General features: G+C 38.3%; 1 protein-coding gene across 7 annotated transcripts in view; it reads left to right on the forward strand.

Moving 5' to 3' along the window:
- The first annotated feature begins 2,441 nt into the window (after positions 1-2,441).
- Positions 2,442-19,257, forward strand: part of SCAF8 (SR-related CTD associated factor 8) — a 220,414-nt gene continuing 203,598 nt past the window's right edge. For 4 of the 7 annotated variants that reach the window (XR_004380172.1, XM_032836412.1, XM_032836411.1 and 1 more), the window contains exons 1-2: positions 2,444-2,977; positions 9,357-9,419. Coding sequence is in view for 6 of the 7 variants with exons in the window: in XM_032836412.1 (XP_032692303.1) it covers positions 2,948-2,977; positions 9,357-9,419 (93 nt within the window). In the remaining variant the exon portion in view is untranslated. Of the gene's footprint in view, positions 2,978-9,356; positions 9,420-19,257 lie in introns of all 7 variants that reach the window. The other 3 variants (XM_032836417.1, XM_032836416.1, XM_032836414.1) reach the window with 3 other exon arrangements.

The following is a 19,257-nucleotide window of genomic DNA, read 5'->3' on the forward strand; positions in this document are numbered from 1 at the left end:
TAATTCTTCCTCAAAATATGAATTAGTGTTCTTCAGGGTTTTTTGGTGATGGTCACCTAATTCAAGCTGGGTCAGTCAAATTCCTTCTCCTTCCCTTAGCAATTTGGAAGCAGGAAGGTGAAGTTTTCAGTCAAGTCCTCAAGGTATCTAGGATTAAAAAACCAGAGCACAAGTCAATCTCACTAGCAAAACAGAGTTGGATAAAGCAACAGAAAGAAAACTAAAACGGGTAAGCAGAGATTAGTCTGCCTTTCAGGCTTTCTATACTCTGGTTTCTTAGGCCCATTGGCATTCTTGACTTTGGAATCGAATAAAACCTACCCGTATCCTAATGGTGAATTCTTGTATGCATAAACTAGCTTGAATTGGTTTGGTATATTGGGAATTGGAATTCTAACTAATATACATACATACATACATATATTATAAATACGGATATTGACATCTTCACATTGTGGTATGTGTGGTTGTTCATAAACTTCTTACTTAATCATTGTACTGGGCCTCCAGACTCCTTGCAGCCCCTCTGATCTATCTCTACTTTTCCTCTTGCTTTACTGCCTTCTCATCTTGAGAGCTTAGGCTGTCCTCTTTGTCTCTCTCTCTCTTTTTTCCCCCCTTTCCCCTTCTCTTTTCCTTCCCTTGATCAAAGAGTGCCATCTGCTATCTTTCTGGGTGTGGAAGTTTTATAAAATCAAGTCATGTAACATATTAACAACTGATTCTTCAGCTTGTATTGCATTTTACTCTCAGGCCTAAATGATTCAGTCAACATTCATTAATGAATGACTGAATAAATAATCCCTGACAGGCCAAAGCAGTGAATGTTGAGCTTTAGAATCTGGCATGAATCGTACTGAGTGGGGTGCTTATGCAAGTAACGGCATGCTCCTTTAGATGGACTGATTGGAGGAGACCTCTTGTGGGAGGAGGACAGGATGAAGAGTCCGCCAAGAAAAGAACACAAGCATCAGCATCCCAGACGGAAGGGGCACATACAAGTGTTCTAAGTGGGAAAATCCTTTGTGATGCCAACAGAAAGGAGGCCAGTGTGACAGGAAGGAAAAGAGTAGAGCAGAGTACCGTGAGTCATGGTAGTCAGGGCCTTCAGGCCCTAGTAAGAGGTTATGACATTATCTGAGCAATGGGAAAATCCTAAAGGGATTTAAATCATCTGACTTGTGACTTTAAAAAAAAAAAAGGCCCTCTGTCTAGTCTGGAGAATGAATTATAGGAAGACAAGCAGGAGGACGGTGAGGAGGCTATAGCAGTTGTTGGCCTATGAGGATTGGAGGCCAATGGTGAAGGCGAACTTAGTGACCACATTTGAGATTTTGAAGGTGGAAATATAAGCTCTTATTGATGAAGAAGTTATCCTTTTTAAGTCAGCCCCTATATTAAAGTTGTTAATGAAGTAGACTGGACCCTGAGAAGTCAAGAAGGGCCTGCCTTTCTCAGTGTCATAGGCTCGGGCTCAGTTTTTACCGAAGTACCTTGGGTCCAACAATCCCCCAGCATAAAATTCTGCCATTTTCCTCCCTTCCCTTCGAGTAAACCGCAGAAAGACAGACTCTCAGCAAAAGGACAGCGGCCTTTGCGTTCAGTGTGGTACACTCTTTTAATTTCAATTAACGTTTGCTTTTAATTTGGTTATTGGTTATTTTACATGGCACGAAGCGAGAGAAGGCATTTTGCGAGCAGCATCTCTTATTTCATCTAGGAATACTGTATTCACCGTCTTAACTCTAAACAACCCAGGGCAAAATTCCTCTAGAATAATTCGTCTTCCATTAAACATGAGTTCCCTTTCACCTATCCAAATCTTGTGCGCCTGGGACTCGATTCCCGCCGCACAGACAAATGCACTCATTGTCTGCGCACCAGTCCCCCCGGATTTTATGCAGCGTGCATTTCCTGCTCTGAGCTGCTGGCTGGCTGTGTGCGTGCTTCCTCGTCCCCCTGCCCCCACCCGGATCCGAAGCTTTTGTTTCTCACATCTCCTCCAGACGCTATTAACATGCATGGACACATCGTTCCTAAATAGATGAATGACTAGGAACTTTTCTTTCGGCTGTTAACCTTTAGGCCACTGTCCAGCAAAGTTCTGAAAGGCAACTGAATTCAACAGCTCACGTAAAGGGAACAATCTACTTGGAAACAACGGAAACGTGGGCATTATTTCCCAAACTTGTCGCGTTACGGGGACACTTAGGCATTCCTCAGAGTAACGCTTTGGAGGGGCTTTCAAGGGCAGGCCGCAGCGCTCGCTCCCGCGTCTGCAAGGCCCGGGGAGGGGGCGAGGCGCGGGCTGCCCCGGGCCGAGCGGAGTGGGACCTCCGGGCGGCGACGCTCTGGCCCGCGCTCGCTCGATGGTTTCCGCGCGGGCCCGCGCGGTCCAGTCACCAGGGGGCGCGCTGGCCGGCGCCGCGGATCTCCGAGTTGCGCGGCCCGACTGGCGTCCGCCATATTGGATGCCGCAGCCGCTGCTGCCGGCGCTTCCTCCTCCGTCTTCGCTGTGCGCTGCTGGTTCCTGCGGCCCGAGCGGCGGGGAGGTGAAACAGGAGTCTGACGAAGGAAGAAGAAGGAGGGGGTGGAGAGTGTAGGGGACGGGGCTAGAGGGCGGAGGACCGAGACCGAGCGGGGCGGAGAAGAGAAGGCGCCGCGGCCCAGCCCCTCCCCCGCCCGCTGCCGACCCGCCCCGGCAGCGCCTGTGTTCCCCAGATCGGCGCTCCGCCCGCCCTAGCGGCCATGCCGGGGCCTTGCTGCCCCTGAGGGAGTCCTTCCCCGCCAGTGCTTGCCCTTCACTCCCGTCCCGGGTCGCAGCGGCCGGGTCTCCCGCCGGCGCCCCTCCTCGCGGCCGTGCCGCCGCCCCCGTCTCGCTCTCCCCACCCAGTGCAGTGGCCGCCGCCTCTTCCGCCGCCGGGCTCGGGGCCTCCGCACCGACAACATGGAGGCTGTGAAAACCTTCAATAGCGAGGTTGGTATTGCAGTCTAGCCTCCCCTCCTACCCACGTCTCCCACCCGGACTGAGGCCCGCGCGAGCAGGGTGGGTGCGGGCCTGCAAGGTTTCCCAGGGTGGGGCGAGAGGCGGCCTAGCTGTGTCGGGGGGAGGGGGAGGGGTGTTTCTCTGCCCCGCGCCCCTCCCCCGGGTCCGAGGGGAGGACTGGGGGAGGGCCGCCCCGGGGCGGAGGGAGGTTCCGGTGTCTCCAGCGCCCTGTTGAGTGGCTGAGGGTTTGGAGGGAAGGCCCCTTTGGGCCCTCCCCCGGAGGCTCCTGTCAGGTCTCTGGGGGTTAGTTCCGCCGAGGCCTGGCCCGCCCACCTCTTTCCTGGGCCTGCGGGATTTTAACTGCTCCCTGGACATCACTGCACAGACCTCTCCTTGGTCCTTAATGAGGCAGGGACCGATGAGGGTAGAAAGGAAGGGAACCTACAGGGGTGATGATCTGTGGTCACGTTGTACGTACTGTTTGTATTTGAGACACTGTTGGCTAGGTAACGTGCCAAGTCGGGACCTAATGCTAAGAGAATGGCTGAGTGGGAGGCAAGGTTTTTCTGCGGTTTATTATACCTTACTTCACCCTTCTCTCATCATCAGGACATAAAGACACAAATGGTAGGGAAAGGGGTCTGTGCTTCGAGTGGGGAAGATGCTGGGGAAGCATCTCCCACGGGCTCATTCATATGTAGAATCTAACACTAGAAAAGAAGCAGGTGTCCAGTTTTCACTACTTAATTGAATACTAGTCTGAAAGGAGACAGGTTTTGATAAAGTATGTTAATTTTTTTAAAACTCTGACTTAAGTAGACCGTAGTGCAGACATTAAACATAACAAGTACCTGTCTACACAACCAGAATTATCTTTATGTGTATGCCTTGGAAAAAAAATTATTAATGTGATATTAACTAAAGTCGCAATTTTATGAACTTTTGGTGTGAAGTGCTCTTACTGTATTCGATAGTATGATTTACAAAATCTTAAATACTCACCTCTTAAAATACCAGACATACTGCTGTGATGATCCGAACAGGACCATACTTTTAGAAGCTGTTTCACAATTTTGTTTCTTTTATTTCTTCTTTCCTTTTTTTAAAGAATTGGCATTTGGGAAGCTTAGCAGAGGGCTAAAAGTTAGATAACATTCATATGAGTTGGACTCTCCATATTAGAGTACATAGTAGTGACAGTTACATGAAAGCAAACACTTTGTAAAGGGTTTTCTTTTCTGGTATTGGATTTTCTTTCTTTTTAAATCCCTTCTTGATATATAGTGCAATAGACTTGGGAATCTTTTTTTCATTTTATTATGAATTTGTAGCTGATGATTAGAAAGTTTGGTTTCCCAGCAATACTTGATGGTGCTTAAATTCTAGAAGAAAACGTTTTTAACAGTACTGTATGTTCCAGTTTATTGTTAATAGTTTCACAACTGCAGGAAAGAAAACAGCTCTGTGTAGCCTTTTACTTACTACATGTAGTGGTACAGCACTATAGAATGTTAAACTTTTAAAAATTTTATACAAAATAATTCTTTCTCTTATTTCCACTGTAGTTCTTTGATTTTACACCCCCCCCCCTGTTTTTTTAAAATTTATTTATTTTTTTAGTAATCTCTGTACCCACCGTGGGCCTGGAACTCATTACCTGGAAATCAGTTGCTCTTCCTAATGAGACAGCCAGGTGCTCCTACCCCACACTTTTTTTTTTAGATTTTTGCTTATTTATTGGACAGAGATCACAAGTAGGCAGAGAGGCAGGCAGAGAGAGAGAGAGAGAGAGAAGGATGCAGGCTTCCCACTGAGCAGAGAGCCTGACATGGGGCTCCATCCCAGCCAGAACCCTGGGATCATGACCTGAGCGGAAGGCAGAGGCTCTAAACCACTGAGCCACCCAGGTGCCCCACCCCACACCTTTCAATTGTCTCTCCTGTTTGTCTAGGCGGTTCCTAATATGTATCCTCCCTCAATCCCAGCACATCCCCCCCAACTCCCGCCATGAAATTCTGAATAGGATCTCCCATGTGGTGGATAGGAAAAAGGTGTTACTACACTGTGGTTGTCACAATAGAGCACAGTGGTGTAGAAATGATATATTGGTTTTCCTTTTAGTATTTCCATTAAGAATAGGGGGGCGTAACATCTACATGGCTAGCTAGATATTTCACCTCTTTTCACATCTAACCTTTACAGGAATTTGAGATTGACAGTAGCAGTCCCATTTTAGTGTATGTAGTGCTTTCTTCTTTCTCCCTGTGGATTTCAGAGAACTTAGAAAATCTTTTAACTCCTTTATTTACTAACATGCTCAAACTTCATGTTTGAATGTGGAATTAGCTTAATAATAGTAGCAATATAGTCACAGAGGTGGGGAAAGGTATTATATTCAAAGAAGATTCAGAAGAATATACTTTTTGTTTTAAACATAAAATACATAATTTTTTTCCTGATTTTGAATATAGTTTCTGTGAAAATGCTTGCTGATTATACAAATGTTGTTGCAAGTAAGCATATAATAGGGAATAATTCAGTAATGAATATTTTCCATTAAATCATGTATTGCAAAGTGCAAAAATAAAGGAATTTTGAGTTATAATATTAGGAACAATTAGAATGTTTACTTAGAGTGAATTTGGCTTTTAAAGGCCTGTTTAAAATATGAAATGCTTAGGTTTTATGGCTTGCTAATTCTCAGGTTTTTAAAGACCTTCTAGCACTGGTTTGAAAATAGGAACATGCCAGAGATATTAGTGTTAAGGATATAGTTGTTATTTTTTTTTTTTTAAGATTTTATTTATTTATTTGTCAGAGAGAGAGAGAGAGAGAGAGTGAGCATAGGCAGACAGAGTGGCAGACAGAGAAGCAGACTCCCTACAGAACAAGGAGCCCGATGTGGGACTCGATCCCAGGACGCTGGGATCATGACCTGAGCCGAAGGCAGCTGCTTAACGAACTGAGCCACCCAGGCGTCCCAATATAGTTGTTATTTTTTAAGATTTTATTTTAAAATTATCCTAACAACCTAACGGATCGGGAGTTGCATGCTCTACCAACTGAGCCAGCCAAGCACCTTAAGTTAAGAATATAGATTTTTAATTTGCAAAGCACAGATGAGTTTCAGTCTGAAAATCCATGACCTTATGTAAGATATTTATGAGTCATGGTCAACATATGCAGCTGTCCCACTCCCACCTGTCATAATCTCAAAGATGACTGTGGCCTTTCCTTCCCTGTGTTCAAAGTCATTGTCAGAAGATCCTTTATGTGATAAATTCCTCTTACCATGAGTTCAATGAGATTGAGGTCTGAGAATTGATATTTAAGTGCCCACTGTGCTAGTTTAGTGAGAAAGCCATACTTTACAGTTAAGTATCATCATTGTGATGAGTTAATCCCATGAGTAATAATGTCAGTTCTGAAATGATGAAAGAAGATTTGTCCAAATTGGAATACAAGATTCCCTAAGAGTCTATGCTTGACCTGAGCAGTTAACTCTAAAAATAATTATTATCATTACAAGTGCCATAGTTGTTGCTGCTTTAAGATTGTGGCATATCCTTGTTACGTTCTCACTTCAGTGAAAAGGGTCTCATATTGGTCTGCTTAAATTATGTTTTTAGGACCCCAGCTGAATGCAGCAGTATTATGTGAGCTGCGTATCTGTGCTCTGTCCTTAAGAATGCCACTGTATGGTGGTCATTATGGTAAGGGTGTTGTTTTTGTTTTTGAAAAGAGGGAAAAGAATAGCAATGCATGACTTTTTCCTTAGGAAATTATAATTTAATTGGAGGGGGCACTTTGATAGTATATGAACTCTTAATACATGGCGAATAGAAGACTGTTATGCATTGGTTATGCTTAGGCAAAGTAACTGGAGGAGATGAATTTTACATGTATATTGGATTCTTTTAATTTTTAAGTACTGTAAAAAATAGTGTCAGTACCATTACTATACCTCAACAAATTAACACTTTCAGATAATCAAATATTAGTGGTCAGGTTTCTCCCCTCCTCCGCCCAAGTTCTTTGTATAGCTTGTTGCATTACTATGTTTTTTTTTTTTTTTTCCCCATCATGATCCATTTCTCTCGCTGCTCAGAAAAGGCAGAGTAGGTAGCTAAAGGATCAGATATGTAGGTGTGAGATGTGTCAGGAAGACTATCACAATTTAAATTTTGGATTTACCTTGGTTCATAAGTTCTGAGATGATTCTAGTACCTTTTATCTCTTTAGGATGCCTAAATTCTTAGTGTGTGGTTTTTTTTTGGGTGGGGGGGTTGTCCTTAACGACTTCTCAGTTAGTCAGATAGCTTAGTCTTTAAACTGTTCCAGTATGCAGACTTCCCAAAGTCCCTTTAACACCCAGGTCATTTTCCTCCCATGTCTTGCCTCACGTCAAAAGTGAAATCCCATCTCTTCTTTACTCCATCTCCACTTTTATTTCCAGAGTGTGTATTTTTCTAACTACAGGGCTTTTTATAATCTTCCTGAAAGTATCTTGTAGTAGACATGGGATGGTGAACAGTAGAAAAGGTAGAGGGCATAATAAAAGTCTGTGAAATTTGTTTTTTATTTGTATGTTTTCCTTTTTGTTTCTGGTTCAAGAAAGGGATTTTATGTGAAGCAGCTATAAAACACTGCATTTTTTTTGTTTGTTTGTTTGTTTCATTTTCACCGATCAGGGAATCTGTCTCCTTTTCCTTTCCTTAGTCTTTCCTGTTTTAACTTTCTAGTGGGTGTTTTGGTTAATTGTATCCATCAAACTATCTTTTTTTGTTTCTACCTTGTGAAACTCCCTTAAAGATAAAGCATACTTAGTGTTGTAAAGGAAGGAACCCTTCACTAATCCCTCCCTGTGCCAGTGATTAAGGTGAGAATTTCTCAACCTCAGTACTATTGATATTTAGGTCTGGATAATTGTTTGCTGTGAGGAGCTGTCCTGTGCATTATATGATGTTTAGCAGTAATCCTTGCCTCTACCCACAAGGTGCCACTATTGTGACAGCCAGAAATGTCTTCAGACTATCAGATGTCCTGTGGGGAACAAAATAGACCTTGGTTTAGAATCACCGATTTAGTTCCCATTACAAGGTCTTAAAAAAAAAATTGTACTTTCTTTTCTAGAGATTACTGGGAGTAATATAGTAATAGTCTTTCCCACCAGACTGTTAGTTTCATGAGGATAGTCACTATACATTTTCATTGCTTCATATCCTCAGTACATAGCTCAGTACCTTAATATATACTATGAGTCAAATAAAGATTTGTTTTTTAAAGATTTTATTTATTTATTTGACAGAAATTACAGGTAGGCAGAGAGGCAGAGGGGGAAGTAGGCTCCCTGCTGAGCAGAGAGCTGGATGTGGGGCTAGATCCCAGGACCCTGAGATTGTAACCTCAGCTGAAGGCAGAGGCTTAACCCATTGAGCCACCCAGGCGCCCCAAAGATTTCTTGAATGAATAAATGGATGCTGTACTTGGGATTGAATGACTTGGACCAAATTAACATATCTGGACATTTGGCTTCCTCTATGTAAAGCAGATGATTGATTTTAGTTTATATTTAGGTTCCCTGTTAGAAGATTTTTTGATTAAATATAAAATTAATTTTGGGGAGGACTTAGTACATATAATTATTTTTTTTTTTGAAAGTCATTTTATGGCACTCTAGGAGTCTAGGAGATCAGGTGGAAATTTTTAAATCAAAACTCTAATCTTTTTGTAATTTTCACTTACTAAGGAGGGAGAGTTGGGAGGGAAGTATTGCATTTAAAGGTTCCAGTTAGATTAAACCCATCCTAAGCTGCATTTTGTAATTATGCTATTCTCAGATTTTTTTAATTTACTGTTTTTCAGTTTAAAACCAAAAGTTATGGTTTTTTTTTCTTACAGTATTTTAAAAACTTAGAAAACAAGGTTAGTTGAGATTGATGATAATGATTTTTTAGACTCTGCTTTGAGAGTGTTATAGTCTTAATCATTCAAGATAAATACAAAAAATTTTTTGGCAAGACTGAAATAGCTCTATCATTTTATTCTAGGCTGGCATTGAGTAATTTTGATCGACATTTAGGGGACATCTGTATTCCCCAGTTTCCTAAATAGGCATATTTTATGATCACTTCTTTTTTTAGAAGTGTAGTTGGCTTAGAATTAGTGATGAAATTACTGCTTGTATATGGAATTTCAGATATCTCTTTCTAGGGCCAGTTTTCCTGTTATTGGACAACTTCTAACTCAGAATGGTATGAGAGAATGTAATCGACCTTGACCTTGAACACTGGCTGAGCTCCCGAACTTGAGTGAGCTCATTTTATCTGGTTTTGTTTTCTCAACATCTTTCTCTACTCCTCTCTCTCAGGATTGTGCCTCTACTCCTGCTTGTACAGACTGCTTTTCCAGCAGCATGGACACAAGAAGCATAGTAAGATGATTATAATGCACATAAGGCAGGCCCTTTGGAAAATAATAGGTTTAAACTGGTAGTGAAATGATGTCTTGATTATATGGATAGTAATTGGGAAGCAGACTGAAGTTTGTCACTTCGAATATATTAGTAATCTTAAAGAGAACATGTAGGGAGTAGTTGAATTTCTTCATAAAAAATAGGTTAAACCAGAAGTTACTGTGCTTAATAGTGAACGTTAGTGTACTCTTGTTGCGTTTACTTGCTCCACGTAATTTTCCTCTATTGTGGAAGGAATATAACATTACTATTTAACGTGAATAATTGCAAGCCTATTAATTTATGGTTGGAAAGAAAATACATCTTATATTTTGAGGAAGTTCTTCAAACTATAAGATGACAGATCATTGACAGATATGCTGTAGGGATGGAGAAACAAAAAAAGACTAAATCAAATTTTTGGTTTTCTAATTATAGAGGAGCAGATTTTGGTAGTGCTACTGTTATGAGGAATAAATGCCGATGAGAACTATTTCTATAGCCTGTAATTTTTTATCTGAGTTAATGCTATCTCAAGTTTAATGGTAAATGATACATTTGTGCTTTGATTTTAATTTTATGCATTTATTTGTTCTTCTAAATCTGCTTTACAAGAATTTCTGATATACCATATTTGAAACTCAGGGAAGGATATGTAAATGCGTTCTGGTATCTGCTGTGGGTCAGGAATTACCTTAGTAACTTTGACATCACTACATTTAGTCAGAATGGGAAATAAAAGATATTAATGTTTTTTAAAGGTAGTTACGGCTATGAAGTTATTGTATGCCAAATTTGTTTTTAAAATACTTCTGCAACTCATTATAATTTATATAGGTTGATTTGAAAGACCTAGGATTTCATTCTTTCATTCATTTCTTTATTCACTTAACCAATACTGCAGTGCTTACCGTATACCAGGCATTTTTCTTTCTGCTGGTATTCAGTGGGAAACATGACAGGAAGGAGGCATACTCTCTTGGAGCTAAGGCTCTTGTAATCTTTTTTTTTTCTTTCACCTTATCAGTGCAGGGAGTGACCTTGCTGTGAGGCTGTGCGGGCATTACTGACTGGAGTTGCTTTGCTGGGGTTTGGGCTGCTTGCAGCCCTTCTCTACAGGCGTGGTTCTGCCTGCTCTTCTCTCAGCACTTTGCCTTGGAGTCTGGAAGCTCTCTGCTACCCAGAATAGAGATCGAGCGTAGACTTATTTAAACAAGAATGTGATCTTATGTTTTCAAGTATGGCAAAATAAGATGAGCTACATTAAGTTGTACTTTAAACCAAATTTTTTGTCCTGTATTAAAAAAAAAGTAGTATTTGTTTTGGAATCATAACTGTTGCTGAAAGGTAACAGCTTTAAGAATGTTTCCTTTTGTCAGTGAGATACTAATTAGTCTCCAGGTGCAAATGATTTTAAAAAAAGCTTTTCTTAAGTGGTGACCAAGCCTTTATGAATTTGAAAGAATATAAATATTTTTATTTTTAAAATGAACTTTTGCTTAAGTACATGATAAAATTTGGCCTCTTTCTTATAAACACTTTTTAAATTTGATTGGACTCCTGAGGGCTAATTTGAGTAGCTTGTGAGTGAAAGATGAAACACTTTGGACCATGTATCTTATATTAGTGTGTAGAATTTGGGAAATGGTTTAATGATCTTTTTATATTGGGTCACAGCACCTAAAAGGTTTACTGGTACACCTGAAACTGATACAATGCTCTGTCAGTTATATTTTAATTAAAAAAATAAAAAATAAGCTGACCAAGCCCTAGTTAATGGCTTTTTAAAATTTTGTAAGATTCTTACACTATAAAATTTTACAGTAAAAAAATAGATGGGGTATTTGAATTTATTGAAATATTTGAAGTAAAAAAATGTTGAATAATTTAAAATTTTTACAAACTAAAAGATACAGTGGATGTCTACTTTCTGTAATAGCTTTCTGTGATGAAAAATATCTGGCTTATATTTTTGAAATATCAAACACTGTTTAAAGTGAGCCACTTTATAATATAGTGTTTTATATTCTGACCCTCTTTTCCCCACTCATCATGTTTCGGTAGAATTTTAGGATAAGCTTGTGAGAAGAGTAGGATAGGTGCTACCCTCTCTTTCCTGACTAGAAAACAGGCCACCACTATGATTTTACCAATAAAATTCTACTTTTAAGTATTAGAGTTGAGACTCAAAGGGACCCAAGGTCTCAACCTCTGGTGGTTTTTCTTACCCTTCTGTGTAAAGGAGAACTATCACTCATTTTTCACAATTCCTTTTTATTGGCATAGTGTCTTAATTATAAATTAGCTTTATTTTTTCACACTTTTGAACTTTAAAGCTTCAGATTTATAGAGGTTAGGAGAATGATAAAGAATTTTATGTACACTTCATCCTGATTTCTCTACCTAATTATGTTGATTAACCATTTTTGGCTTTTTGCTTGTTCACTCCACCTAAACATGAACACATGAAAACTTTTTCTGGCATTATGATGGGAAAATGCATTCATGATGCCTTTTATTTTTACTTTTAAATGACTTTTCTACAGTGATACTCTTATACATAGTTATGGTACAGTGATCAAAGTCAGGAAATTAACATTGGTATAATGCAGTTTGTCTGCAGATCTTACTCAGATTTCATTAATTATATCATTAATGTCCTTAATAGAGTAAATCCTACACCACATCTCACATTCATTCTTGTCTCTTTAGTATCCTTTAATCTGAAATAGTTGGTTATAACTCTTTCTTTATCTTTTATGACCTTTGATTATGTTTAATGATAATAGGTCAGTTATTTTTAGAATTCTTTCAGTATGGATTTGTCTTCTGTTGCTTCATGATTAGAATCAGGTTATGTGTTTTTGGCAGGGATACTCCGGAAGTGATACTGTGTTCCCAGGATGCACATGATGTCTATTAATCCCATTAGTAGGGATGTTAACTATTTTTTGCAAGGTTTCTCCACTGTAAAGTACTGCTTTTCTCTTGGTAACAAGTATAATTCGGGGAGGTATTTTGAAACTAAGCACATACCTTGTTGCTTATCAAACTTTTGCCAGTTTAAGTATCCATTTAGTTCTTGCCTGAATCAGTACTAGGATGATTGCCAAAAGGTGATGTTCTTTGTCTGTCATTTATTACATTCTGTAAGAACTTTTCCTTCTTCCTGTTTATGTATGTGTGTATGTATGCATGCATACCAGTATGAAGTCATGAATTCTTTTTAATTCATTGGAGGTTTTTGATGCAGATTGTCTCCATTTTGACCAGTCAGAGCTACTTCAGGCTGTCTTTTGTGTCCTTTTGATATGTGCTCTTTATCTTTTGAGTATTCTCTTACTTATGTGGTAAGACATTCCCACCCTAGCCTTGGAATCAATCATTTCTCCAGGGAGCTCTGATCTGGTTTCTTCTTGTGGATACTTACTAATGGATTGAACTAGAATTTATATATATATATACACATATATATACATTAAATTTTTGTTTAACTGTCTGCCAGTCTTAAAAATCATGGGTTTGCCCTGATGTCTCCCAATTCCATTCCAACAACTGTAGGTTTCATTCTAGCCTTTCCTCTTTCCAATTCTGATTGTAATTCCTTTCTCTGATAGTGAGAAAACTAGTTTCTGTTATCGACAGTGTGTTTGCATATTACTTGCTCAAACCTAAAACACACAAAAAGTAGTTTCGGAATTGCTAAACCCTATGTCTATGAAAACAAACCTATTAACTAGAATTTAATATCTGTTTATAGTTGTTTTTTTTTTTTTTTTTTTTTGACCTGACAGTGTATAGTCAAAATGCTGTGTTCAAACATGGCTTGGTGAGTTTTTCCCCCTCAATGTAGTTCTGCTCTTTCTTTGAAATATGATTAGATTCGGGTTTTTTTTCTGTTTGTATTCCATTTTGTTTTTTTCTTCATTTTTGTTATGTAAAACATTAAACATAACATAACTTTAATCTTCCCTTTTTATTAGCTTCAGCATTCATAACCACTTATGCTATAGTTAAATTTTTTTTTCTTAACATTCTTCAAATCTGATAACAAGCCAGAATTCAGAAGCTTAGCTATGGAGAGGGTTTTAGGTGAAAGATCTGTTTCTAATAGTGTACATTCAATTCATAGGTGAAAGGAAGTGTGCAAAACTTTTATTCTCTAGTGAATGGGATCTCCATTCACAGGGGGCAATAATCTGTTTCTGTAGAGGACCAGATAGTGAATATTATAGGTTTTGTTAGCCACTTAAGGTCTCTTTCACATATTCTTGTTGGCCTTTCACAGTTCTTTTAAAATATAAAAAATGTTCTTGGCTTGAGAGCTTATGAAAATAGGCCATGGGCCATTTTTTGCTGGGTCCTGCTGCAAACTTTGAAACCTGAGAATTTGATTAATAACATGCTGCTTATAAGTCCAAATTATAATTGAGCAAGGAAATATATTCCTTACAGGCTTTATAATAAGCTTACCTGAATGTCCAAAACAGAAACTATTTAAAACCTGCCTTAGTGAAAATAATTCATTCAAAATTTTGAGCACCAAGTATAGACACTATTCTAGGCTCTAGAGATTTAACTGTACAAAACAGATTCCAAAAGAAAATGCAATCCCACCCAAAAACAACCTCTGCCCTCATGGAGTTTACATTCAGTTTTTGTGTATGGATGTGATGGGAAGTTCATATTTCTTGTTTTTCCTCATTTAGTGACATTTTAACTATTAAAAATTGTTTTCATGTTATTGCAAAACAAATGTTTTCTTGAAGACTTGGTAAAAAAAATGCAGCAAATGGGGAAATTTTAAAAAGTTTGACTCATTGCTTCCCATCTCTTTTTTGTCAAGTGTGATTTTTATTTGAAAATAATTCTTACTCATGATGCTTTCAACTAACTCACTAGATGATGACAAGTTAAACTTCATTAATTGGGACAGAGAACCTAGACTTAATTTGGTGGAGAATACATGTATGTTACAGAATCTTTAAAAAATGTTATTCAGATATATAACAGTGATTGAGCTAGTCTTTTCTTTAAGGCTTTAATGAATAATAGAAGGAGAGTGATTCTTAAAATACTCTCCACAAAGTTGAGGACTGTGGTGAAAGCAGTTCTTAATGTAGTTTTCCTGAAACAGGGAAAAAGTTGGGGCACCTGGGTGCCAACTGGGTGGCACAGTTGGTTACGTATTTGCCTTCAGCTCAGGTCATGATCCCAAGGTCCTGGGATCAAGCCCCGCATTGGGTTCCCTTTTTAACATCTTTGAATTTTTTTACACCCAAGAAAAGTGTTTTTTATTTATATAGAAACTTCCTCTAAATAAGTTTCCTCTATGAGTTTCCCAGATTCTTGTCTCTATTCTGTCAGAGAACTCACAACTTTTTTTAGAGGCCTACCTCTGCTTTGGTGGCAATTGTAAGAACAAGGGTTGTAACCAACTTAACTGAAGGGTATTGGCATTTTAAAGGAGTTGGCCAGAGGCCTGCATTATCATTCCTTGTAGAAAATTCACCAATCAGTGCTTTTATTCATTTACAAAACCAGAGGATTAAGACGTTTTAGGCCTCTTAGAGCTGTAATAGTTAAAGATTCCCGATAATTCTGGGAGGGCTTCCTTTATTTTGCTAGTCTTTCAGGATTGTTAGATAACTTACTCAATTTTAATTACAATTTTCCAGTTCCTAGAATGTAATGATAGCCCCTGAAGGTTTTCATGTAATAGCAACTAGTGGTTGAAAAGAATGCTGCTGGGAAGTAGTTGCTGGTTGTTTGAGCTTTATTTTTTATGCATATTTGCCATCTATCAGGCGTTGTATTCTTCAGAGTGGTTACCGGCGTTAATTAGATACCTGTGTTCTTTTTCTCCCCTCATACTCTTAATAGGGATGGGAATGGGAATGTTTTACTACAAAGAGTTAGAAGGTAGGGTGATGAATAATATGACACAAGAAGTAGTGATATAGCCTGTGTATACTATATGTAAGCTCTTCATGTATATCATAATGTACACAAAATGGGGAGGGAGATGTTACGTAAGGCAGAGAGTAAAGATCATTTAGCTTTGGGAAGGGGATGGAGTTGGGAGGAATGATGGAGAATTGGCCAAGGATCTTTTGATAAAAGGCCTTTGTACACTATATGTAAGACCTCATTTTTAGTCAGAAGAGAATGAAGATTCTGAAGGGTTTTAAAATTGTGTTTTAGAAAAATGAGTAGTATCTTTGGAGCAGGGCAGAGCAATGAGGGGATGAGATTGGGGGAAGGGAAGTTAAATTAGCACAGAGAAGATGGGCTCAGCTAGAGTAATAATAGGGAGAAGAAGGGATGAATGCAAGAGAAATTTATTAGTAATAGGGAGCTGGATATGAAGTTGAGGGTGGTGCCAGAGCTTTGGTTAAGTGATGAGGTAAATTAAATGGTATGGTATTAATTACTAAGGTGGGCAAATCCGAAGGAGCTAAAAACTTTAGAAAGATAATTTGGTGGGTTGGTTGGAGTGGAATCATTTTTAATAACCTGGAATAAAGGAAAGTTCATTAGTATGGAAGAACTAAAGTACCCATATCTCAACTACCCAAAGATACTTACTTTTACTGTTTTGCTGAATACAGTAGTGATTTTGTACATCTTGAGGCTTTGGGGTCTATGGAACATCAAGGTGGGAAATAGCCAGCTGGGTATATAGGCACCTAAGGAGAATAGATAAAAGGTGAGGATTTAGGAAAGGATATAGTTGTCTAGGTAGATGATATAGAGAAAGAAGAGAAGCAGGCTTAGGACAAAACCTTGTAGAATATTTATGTTCCTCGTTTGTGTGTGTGTGTGTGTGTGTGTAAAGATAAAGCTTTGACGCTTTCTGTTTTATTCGTCAATTTGAGGACATTTAAAAAGCAACTCTGCATGGAATATTCTTGGTGTTAAATTCTGCTTATACAATTACTGTTCTGAGCAATTTAAGTTGTAAATGGAATGATCGATGGGTAAAATTAAAGACTTAAATGTTGTTTGAGATTTTAGTAGAATTTAACGTTAAGCCTACACGTATGTTTCAGTGTTTTATTGGCTCCTCCTAGTCACGTAATTTTTTAACCATAATTTTGCCTATAATAAACAACTTACTGTGAACATGGAATTGTGAATGTAAAGACTATATCATTTAGAATTAGAAACTCTGTTTGAGAAATTTCAGCTAATGTGGCTTATGGGGATTTGTTATAGAGAGGACTTACAAATGAATTGTTCTTCCTTATTTTCATTTTGGCCATTTCATTATTAATAGTACTTCTAAAGTTAAAAGTATGTAAAATTCATATTTAATTTTAATGTTTTACAGAAGACATAGGGAAGAACTGAAATTAAAAGAAGTTCGATTATTTGGAACCCAGGGAAAATTTAAACTGGAGTTATTTTTATATATATGCATGTTTGTTTATAGATTTTGTTTTCTTGGTTGGAAAATCATTTCTCCTCTCTTTGACTTTAGAATAAGACTGTTATAGTCATTTTACACATTTGTAGCTATAGGCATAACTAAAGTGTATGGTTCTGTGATTGGGTTTCTTGTTAGCTTCCATGCTTAAACTCTATTTACAGAAATTACAAATTTTAGACCTATAAGACCTGTGTAGTATATCATTTAACAGACTAATTTTATGGATGAGGAATTAAGACTGAGAGGTGATGAAACTTGGTTAGTATCAAAGTCACATAGCAACCAGGTTAGAAGAAATTTCTGCCCTTTGTGTCTCAGTTTAATGTCATTTTTATGTTTTCAGTGTGTTTTTAGTGAGATTTTGGTAGTATTTATGTGTGTTGGAGGTAGAGGGGGAGTGGGAATAGGTGATTCTTAGTTGATTATTATCATTTCATGCTATACATGGGTCAGGATAGGAGCAAGTTACTATATACTCCTGTCCCCTGCCCATAAAATAAGGTACCATGGGAAAATGTGCACCCCTTGGCAAAGAAGTATTGTGCAGCAGCACCCCCCCACCCCCACACTTAGCTGGCAGTTTTCTAGCAATTCAGCCCTCCTCAGAAAAGTGAAAAAAGCCATTCATTCCAAAGTTCACGTATCTTGCACCTTCTTTGTGGGAGAGGAGTGCAGTTACTCTATTAGCCTGTATCCTTAGCATGTTTCTAATTTTCACATTTTAGTAATAATGGCTACTTTGTACTTACTTCCTTTTGATTGTCCCAGACTGCTCTTTTCACGGCTCCTGGTTCATATATTTTAAAGCAGGGCCAGGCTGCAAAATCACTAGAGTTGCTGCCGAGGTAAGATGTGAGAGATTACAGGTGACAAGGAGATAGTTTTATCATTTGTAAAATGGGATTACACAAGGTAACCTTCAGGGTCTCTTAAATATTAACCTTAATGAACAAGTTTTCTAATTTTTTTTTTTTTTTTAAGATTTTGAGGGAGAGCAGGAGAAGAGGGAGGGCCAGGGAGAGGGAGAAGCAGACCCCCGCTGTTCAGGTATCCCAACGTGGGCTCCATCCCAGGATCCTGAGATCATGACCTGAGCCCAAGGCAGACACTTAACCAACTGAGCCACCCAAGTGCCCCAAGAAAGATCGTTTAAAAGAAAAAAAGCTGCGGCTGACAACACTGAGTGTCATTGTGGATCCTCTCTGTCCCCCTGGGAAAGTACATTCATATTACATACTTCAATAATGGATAAAAGGGAGATTTTGAATTACAAAGAAAGTACTAGATATATTCTCTGTTGGAGAAATATTCCCTAAGTTGGAGAAATTGTTGAACAAAACTTTTGAACACATGGTAACAAAATACCATGATGTATTTGATAGATTTTGGACCAGTATCATTATTGCTCAACATAAGAATTTCAGTGTTTTACTGAATCTAGCAAGAAAATCAATTTTAAACAGTTACTAGGAGTATAATTTTGTACTGGAATGTGTTAAGTATTTATTTTACATAGATGTATATACTTACTTTTTTTTAAATAGTTTATTTTACATGTGTATACATAGGTGTGTATAGAAAATTCTGGAAGGCAGCCTCCCAGTCTAACAGTGGTCATTTCTTAAGAAAGCCTTAGGTGGATAGTGTGCAGTGAATGAGAGCTTTCAGTATTTGGAATTTTTCACATTTATTACCTTTTTGGGTTTTTTTTTTTTTTTTTTTTTTTGTCATTTCCTTCAAACTGAAATAACTATGTTTCTTAGCTTTGGGAGAAAGATGGATCTGGTCTGTTTTAATAGTATTTGAATTAAATATTTTTAGAGAAAGTGAGCTTCCTTGTTAAAGTTTGGAAGGCTCTTAAACCTCATTGAGGATTGCTTAAAATTAATTTTTAAAAGAATTTTTTAGCTCTTATTTGGTCAGTGGATGTATAAGCTTGATAATGTTTTTTCTTTTGATTAAAGTCTTCCTGGTTATTAGTTAGGTTGATGCTGTTAAAGGGATGTTTCCATAATCATCTGCCATCTTACTCTGACTCAGTTGTATATATGGTTGCTAGCTGGTGGGCTTTTTTGTTTTGCTTTTGGAAACAGTGGCTGGGTAGGTGCCAGAACTGGGTTTGAGACATGGTTCTGTAGTTTGAATTTAGTTAGTTCACTTACCCTAAGTTTATACATCTATAAAATGAGTACAGTGAATTTTAATATTATTGGGCCATTCTGAAGATAAAAGTGATGCAGCATTTATGATAGTACTTAATAATTGACAAAGTTGATGAAAGTAATCTTTCTTTCTCCTTTATCATGTTACTCTTTTTCCCTTTTTAAAAATCTATTTGTTGCTCTTATTTCTGGAATGGTTTTACCCCCAGGCCTGGTAGGCTTT

This window comes from Lontra canadensis, unplaced genomic scaffold (genome assembly GCF_010015895.1).
Source record: "Lontra canadensis isolate GAN:19392208 unplaced genomic scaffold, GSC_riverotter_1.0 scaffold92, whole genome shotgun sequence".
Taxonomy (NCBI): Eukaryota; Metazoa; Chordata; class Mammalia; order Carnivora; family Mustelidae; genus Lontra; species Lontra canadensis.